This window comes from Vombatus ursinus, unplaced genomic scaffold (assembly GCF_900497805.2).
Source record: "Vombatus ursinus unplaced genomic scaffold, bare-nosed wombat genome assembly UNPS02009835.1, whole genome shotgun sequence".
Taxonomy (NCBI): Eukaryota; Metazoa; Chordata; class Mammalia; order Diprotodontia; family Vombatidae; genus Vombatus; species Vombatus ursinus.
In genome coordinates this window covers 24,294,717-24,302,253 of record NW_020949613.1, presented here as the reverse complement: position 1 = coordinate 24,302,253, position 7,537 = coordinate 24,294,717, and the positions used below count along the sequence as shown (strand labels likewise).

Genomic DNA, 7,537 nt, shown 5'->3' with positions numbered 1-7,537 from the left:
CTATCAGGTAAGATACATTTCTATATTCAACTGATTATGTATATTATTCCCTCTTTGAATCAATGCTGATGAGAGTAAGGTTAAAGTGATGCCCATTGCCTACCCTCCCATCTTTCCCTCCACTGTAATAGGTTTTTCGTGCCTCTTCGTATGAAATAATTTACCCCATTCTATCTCTTCCTTCCTTTTGCATCCAGTGTACTCCTCTTTCTCATCCCTTATTATTTTTTTGTCATTCCCTCAAATTCACCTTATACCCATAACTTCTGTCTATGTATATTCCTTCTAGCTGTACTATTAGTGGTATAATTTTCAAGAATTACAAGTATCATCTTCCCAAGTGGGGTTGTAAACAGTTCACCTCCATTGAATCCTTTATGTTTTCTTTCCCCTTTTTACCTTTTTTAGGCTTCTCTTGGGTCTTGATATTGGAGATCAAATTTTTTATTCAATTCTGGCCTTCTCCTTATGAAAGCTTAAAACCCTTGTATTTCATTGAATGACCATTTTTTCCCTTTAAGTATTATGTTTAATTTCACCAGGTAGGTGATTCTTGATTGTAGTCCTAGCTGCATTGCCTTCTGGAATATCATGTTTCATGACCTCTGATTGTTTAATGTTGTAGCTGCTAAGCCCTGTGTAATCCTGATTGTGGTTCTCCAATATTTGAATTGTTTCTTTCTGGCCACTTTGCAGTATTTTTCCTTGACCTGATAGTTCTGAAATTTGGCCATAATGTCCCTTGTAGCTTTTATTTTGGGATCTCTTTCCTGAGGTGATCAGTGGATTCCTTCAATGCCTATTTCGCCCTCTGATTCCAGGACATCAGGGCAGTTTTCCTTGATAATTTCTTGAAAGATGCTGTCCAGGTCCTCCTTTTGATTATGGCTTTCAGTTAGTCCAATGATTCTGACATTGTTTCTCCTGGATCTATTTTCCAGGTCAGTTGTTTTTCCAACAAGGTATTTTACATTTTCTTTACATTTTTGTTTTCCAGGTAAGAATGAGAGCAGACCAAGAGCAAAGTCCTAAGGCCAGTCTAGGACTGGGGAGGAGATGCACTTGGCCCCGCCCACGTCCCACGCTATAGAGGTGGGGACGCCTGCGCAGAGGAGGGCTTGGCTGACGAAAGAGAGTGGCGCCTGCGCAGGGAGCGTGCGTGGGCGATTCGCAGAGGGAAGTTCGAGTTTCGGTTCCGGTTCCGGTTCCGGTTCTGCTCCGGAGCTCGTAGGTGCCTAGGGTTCGGTTGTCGCAGTTGGTGAGGAGCTGAAGTTGCCAAAATGCTAAGGAACTTGCTGGTGAGAAAAACCCCCTCGGGACTCGGTTGCGGCTGGGGACAGGAGGCAGGCACCCACTAGCCCTCGGAGGAGCCGACGCCACCTCCGCAGTTGGGTGGTCGGCCTTTGCGGCCTCGGCCTGACTCCTGCGGCGGGGACCTCACTCCCCGCCCTTAGGGGACCGACGCTTTTCGCCTCGGGGGGGGGAGGGGAATGTCTCCGGCCTGACCCGGTCTTGGTGACAGAGACCCCCGCCCTACTGGAGAACGGCGGGCCGCCAGGCGTGGGAGAAGCTGCTCTGCCGGCTCGGGGAGGCTGGAGGCCCCAACGCGCCTCCCGTCACTTCTCCCACATCTTTTCCCTTTTCCTCCTTTTCTGTGTCTTATGCTACGGACACTGTCTGTTGGGGTTAGCATCCTAGCCCGAGGCGAAAAATCTCTGTAAAGGTAGCCTCCCTGGGCCCCGTACGTAGGCCTCTACTCCTTCCTTACCTTTGTGACCTTGGGCAAGTAAGTCATTTAGCTCTGGTCCTCGTTTGTGGAATGCTCGGGGAGGGCCAGAAAGATCCCTAAGGGCCAGTCTAGTTCTTACATCTTTGAAAGGATTGCCAAGTTTGGATTAGTTTTTGAGTCATTTAACGCTTTGAAAAGGAAACATAGAGCAAATTTGGAATAACCGGTTTTTAAATATAGTCCAAGCCCCTCCTATTGCAAATGACGCCTAGACAGATACAGTGACTCGTCCAAGGTCACATAAATAAGTTGGAAGAAGCGGAGCTAAAATGTGGATTCAGGTCCAATGATTGCAAAGCTAAAATGCATTTTTCTGGTTTTATAACTGCCTTAGAAAGCCAGGGCACTTGAAGGTTGTTATTTCTGCAGTCATTAGTTTGCAGAGGCTAGGCAACTGATGCTGGTTGCTTCCAATGAATATGTAATTTTTTCTGTACCATTTAGCGTTGAACTTTAATTAGATCTTTCTAATAACTGAGCGGTGGTTTTTGTTTTTATATTTATAAAGAAAGGACATTTTTAGTTCCGACAGTTTTTCTAGTGTTTCATCTGTTTTAACAATGTACTTTAGGTTAGAAAAGGAGCACTAGTTTGACGGGGTTTTTGTTTTTAAGTTTTTTAATGAAAGGAGATTTTTAATTCCAAGTTTTTTCCCTGTTAATCTGTTTTAATTTCTTAATTTACTTTTTAAAAGAAGCACTTGTTTGGCTTTTTTTTTTTCTGTTCAGTAAACTTGTTGAAAGTCACTTTTCCTCGTTTCAAGGTAATGCAAGGTTGTAAATAAATTTGGTAGGGGAAGGCATTTTAGCAAAGTAGAGGTTGTCTAATTCTTTGTGTTACAGTTAAATAATTTGTATTGGATTTGTAATACATTAAACAGGGTAATAAAAAATTAGTTTGTTGTAGTTTTGGCATTGTCTTTTTTCTTCTCTTTCCTGTATCTGTATTTTCCCATGTTTTTTCCTGCTTCTGATGGATAAATTCAGTCAGTTTAAGAGGCTTCTTAACCCTAGTTGCAGGGAAAGGCAGTGTAATTCGGGTGACTTAAGAGTCAGGAAGGACCTGACATAAGTCTTAATTTTGATACAAACTGGCTTTGTAACCCTGGGAAAGTCACTTTTATTACTCTGGGCAAATCTCTAATACTGTATGTTACAGGATAACTACTATCCTGCATGCTTAGAGGAAATTTCCTCATTGGAGAGGTTTCCTATACTAATGAAATCACAGGTTCAATTTTCATTCCCTTAGTGTAGTGTAGATGGCTGGACAAGGGGAACAGTAATATGCTCGAGTTCAGGCATTGCCAATAACTTAGCTATGTGGACTTTGTTAGGCAAATCATTCACCTCTGGGACTCAGTTTCTTTGTAGAAGTGATGGCATTAAACTAGATGGTTTTTGAGGGAATTTTCAGCTTTACACTGTTTGGTTCTAGAACATTTTATTAATATACTTTCTTCTCTTTAGACTCTTCGCCAGATTCCCCAGAGGACCATAAATGTTGCCCCAGTCAGGCAGTTTAAAAACAAAGTTCCAGAAAAGCAAAAGCTATTCCAGGTATTTCTTTTGTTGTACAAGAGAATGCTTAATGATTACATTTTAAATGATAGTGTTTAATTTGCATAGCAGTAATAACCTGGCATTTTTATGATGTTATAAGATTTACTAATAACTTTGTATATATTGTATATATTCAAATACTACCCTCTTTTTTTGGTTAAAAATAGGATTTTTTTTTAAAGAACTTTAGAAAGTGGGAGAAGGAAAGAATGGTAGTGTCAGAAAACTTACTAAGTAGTAAAAATGACCAGAATTGGTAAAACATTTTGTTCTTGGTGGAATTTAAATGCTAAAATCTCTCTCAAATAACTGATCTGTATTGAATTGGAGATGACTCACTCCTGAATGAAAGAACAAGTATCAATTTCAGTTAACTTTGGTAAATAAAGAGAAAGAGGGATAGGGACTTGGATTCAGAATACCCTGCCATCAAAAACTAGCTTTTTAGTTTTGTGACCTTTGGCATTTCATTTAAACTCTCTGAGTCTAATTTTCTCACCTATAAAATTGAGATACTTCCTACTTCATAACTGTGAGGATCAAATGAAAATGATATATGTAGTCCAGAACTTGAAAGCTGTTAAGGAATGTTAAGAAGTATCCTGAACTTGGTTTTTTGAGTTGTCACAGAAACACTGTTTTTTTGTTTTTATATTTTTAATGAAAGGACATTTTTAATTCTAATAAATTTTTTCTGTTACTTTAACTCCTTAATTTACTTTTTAAAAGAAGCACTTGTTTGACTTTTTTTTTTCTGTTTAGTAAACTTTTGTTGAAAGTCCTTATTTCAGCCTAATACAAAGTTGCAAATAAATTTGATAAAGGGGAAAGCATTGTAGTTGAGAAGCACTAGGAAGTTGAGGATGAAGCTGTTAGGGTTTGGGGAACTGACATGATGTGTTTGCATCCCTCGCTGAAATCCCTGTGTGTCATTAGGAGTCAAAACAGTCACCAGTTAGTCTGCAAGAGGCTGAGAAATTATTTGTGCAGCTAGGATCCTTGGTCTAGAAGTTTTCATGATCTTAGAAAATTCATAGATTCGTGGTCTAGATTAGAAGTTCCCAAGGAAAAAGAATTCTTTTGCCATCCTCTTGTTTCTCCCCTTTGAGTGTTTTTGCCCTTTTCCCACCGTTACTGCACCTTTTCTTCTCCCTTGCCATGTCCCTTTAGGTAGAGATTTATTTTCTCCTCCCTTTGTCCTACAGTCATGAATATGCAAATTTCTGGATGGATTGTGAATTTTGGGTTCCATGTGCATGTTCATTTGTCTTTTAATAAACCGTAGTTTTCACGTAAGTTTTGTGAAGTTGTGATTGCCTATTGACATAGCTATAAAATCCAATGTATGTGTGAGTTATAAAATCATTTTATTATATAACTTTTTGGTATTGTTTAAAAATTAATTGTAAACAGTATTTTACTTGTATGTACTCTTAACATGGATATCTGTTTTAAAGTTATTAAACAAGCTTTTTGTAGAAAAAATTGTTCTAATGTATGTGTCTAATATTTAATATTAAATAAGTATTTAATATTAATATTTAATGATACCACTTTTATTGGAACAAAATTGTGGTCTCATACATTTTCTTCCAAAAATATTTCAGCATACTGCCTTTTGTTACCTCTCAAATTGACTTCCACTAGAGGAAAACATTTTCAGTTTTGAGTGTTTAGTTTTCTATTTTGTTTTAAATATAGGCACCTCAATCAAAAATTCCAGGACTTGAGTAAATTATTAGGTACATTTATGACATTATGGGTAGTGAAAATAATTCAATTGGGAGGTTACTTTATTGGTTTGTATATTGTTGACTTAATTTTTTGAGTATTAATAAGTTTTTTGTGAAACTGTTAATACCTTTTTTTTCCTTTAATCTAGGAGGATGATAGTATTCCAGTGCATCTAAAAGGTGGGGTAGGAGATGCCCTACTGTATAGAGCCACCATGTTGTTTACAGTTTTGGGTAAGAAATTTTGAAGGCTTGGAAATGTTCACAAAGCATTGAGAAAATTTCTAAGAATTTATGTAATTAGTGTTTTGAGATCTCACTGACAGAGGTCCACCAAGACCCTTTAATAATTTTAAAAAATAATTATAAACAGATGAAACTTGATCTGCATTTATTAGATACTTTCTACTTTCTGCTGCTTTTGCCTCCCTGAGTGTTTTGAAACCCAGGCAGCTCACAGAACCACACCATTCCAACCTATATCAATTTCTGTGGAACACAAAGTGGGATGATAGTAGATGTGAGACTGACATTGGTTAACATTATTCATTAATTGTGTACTGTAGATTGGTATGTATTGTAAACATTGTAGAGGGACAGAGATATGTGATTTACTTTACCATCAGTATACCTTGTTTTTTTCTGTTTGTCTTTGGATTGATACTTTTTCCAAAACTTGGTCAAATCTGAGAGTACAATGGAGTCACATCTTATTTGGGAGTTAGATTATACATTCAAAGATAATGTTTTTAAGGATTTGTCTCATTTCCTATCTCACTTTTACTCCAGGCAAATGTTAATTGGTTAGAAAAGTGGACACTCACATTATTTAGATTATTTTCTCTTTTTTTCCCTTTGTCTCATCTTCCCAACCCCCAGATATTGTGATGTGTAATGTATATATATAACAGGTCAGCAGAGTTACAGCCAGGAATATATTCATTCAAATCCTACTTTTAAGATACTTACTATAATTGTGTTGTCTGCCTTAAGATACTTACTTATAATTGTGTGGTCCAATGGGGAGTGGGGGATTGGACTCAGTGACCTTTAACATCCTTTCTAGCTTAGTGATCCTATAGATGATACTCAACTGAAAACTATAACCAATGGAAGAAATGTCATTTATGGGCAAAGGCAGCATCTAGGAGTTGACATTTGGACTTTTTAGTTTAAATGGAGTCTTTGTGTTTTGATAGCTAAGAATATATTCTTGTGTTGAGACTTATTATCAGTGAGAATTAATAATTAGCTAGTATTTTTGATAAATTTTTATAGCTTTTAATTTAGTATGTCTTAGTGGATAGAAAGCCTGCTTTGGAATAGAAAGACCTAAATATAAGTCCTATCTTTGATGACCTACTGTGTGATTCTGGGCAACTCATTTAATCTCTCAGTCCCAGTAGCAACTCCCTTAGGTTGCAGGTTGCAGGAAAATTACTAAAGCTGCATTAGTAGAGAAAATTTCCCTATTGGAAATTTCCTGTACTAATGGAGTCACAGGTACAACACTGCTCATGTCCCTTTACCACCACCCCATTCCCCCCCTCAAGAAACCCAACTCTTTAAATTAGTCTAGATTGTTTTTTAAATTGCTGTCCTGTGTTTTCTTTGAGTTTATTCTGGCATTGCATTTCAGAAATTGCTCTCATTAGAATTCTTTCCCAGCTTATCAGTAGTCACCAAGTTTATTTGAGGCTTATGTAGTGTTAATAGAGAGAGTTTTAGTCACATTAATTATGAAAATACTACTTACTCTGTATATTCACATCTATTGGCATTTTTATTAACTATTGAAAATAATTGTGATATAACTAAACTCTTTCTCTTTTAAGTTTATATTTATACACTTAGATTTGGAACATTCCTCTAACTTTATCTTTTTTATTTATCCCCATTCCAGGAACAGTTTATGCCTTTTATCAGCTTGGCATGGCTTCATTTCCCAAGAAACAGAATTGATTCAAGTTTACCTCCATGGGAATCAGTTGATTCAACTTCATGTAGTTTTCCAGGGAACAATCTGTGATAAATAGCTGAGTTCATTTTGGGGATCAATATTTATTGAACTGTACTAACTGCAATCAATAAAGCAGTTTTACCTTGCTCTGCCTAATTCTTTTATTTTGGGGGGATATTTAGTCAGTATTTTTTTTTTCACAATAGCTTTCTTTTCAGTATTCCAGTGAACCATGGGAGAAGCAGTTTGGTTTATTATCAAGACACTTAGGTTCAGGTCCAGCCTCTGACACATACTGGCTTTGTGTTCCTGGGCTTAGTTTTCTAAGATTATAAATACCTGCTCTAGGAGAGGGAGTTTCCTTATACTGATAAAAGCATGTTTCTCTGTCTGTCTGTGCCACTCCCTTAAAAACAAACAAACAAAAAAGTGAACAATTATAGTCTTTTGAAATTCATTAACGTAATTGAATTGATTTCAGGAAATATGTAGA

General features: G+C 37.0%; 1 protein-coding gene across 1 annotated transcript; it reads left to right on the top strand.

The window, feature by feature from the left end:
* Positions 1–1,162: 1,162 nt before the first annotated feature.
* Positions 1,163–7,190, top strand: LOC114036364 (cytochrome c oxidase subunit 7A2, mitochondrial). Its single transcript, XM_027852860.1, has 4 exons — positions 1,163–1,298; positions 3,259–3,348; positions 5,234–5,318; positions 6,988–7,190. Exons 1-4 carry the CDS (start codon positions 1,281–1,283, stop codon positions 7,044–7,046), a joined length of 252 nt encoding a protein of 83 aa, XP_027708661.1. The 5' UTR covers positions 1,163–1,280; the 3' UTR covers positions 7,047–7,190.
* The last annotated feature ends 347 nt before the right edge of the window (positions 7,191–7,537 follow it).

Coding starts and splice junctions, on each gene's coding strand:
- LOC114036364 (XM_027852860.1), top strand. Junction 3,349..5,233: donor AAAAGCAAAAGCTATTCCAG/GTATTTCTTTTG, acceptor CCTTTAATCTAG/GAGGATGATAGTATTCCAGT. Junction 5,319..6,987: donor CATGTTGTTTACAGTTTTGG/GTAAGAAATTTT, acceptor TCCCCATTCCAG/GAACAGTTTATGCCTTTTAT.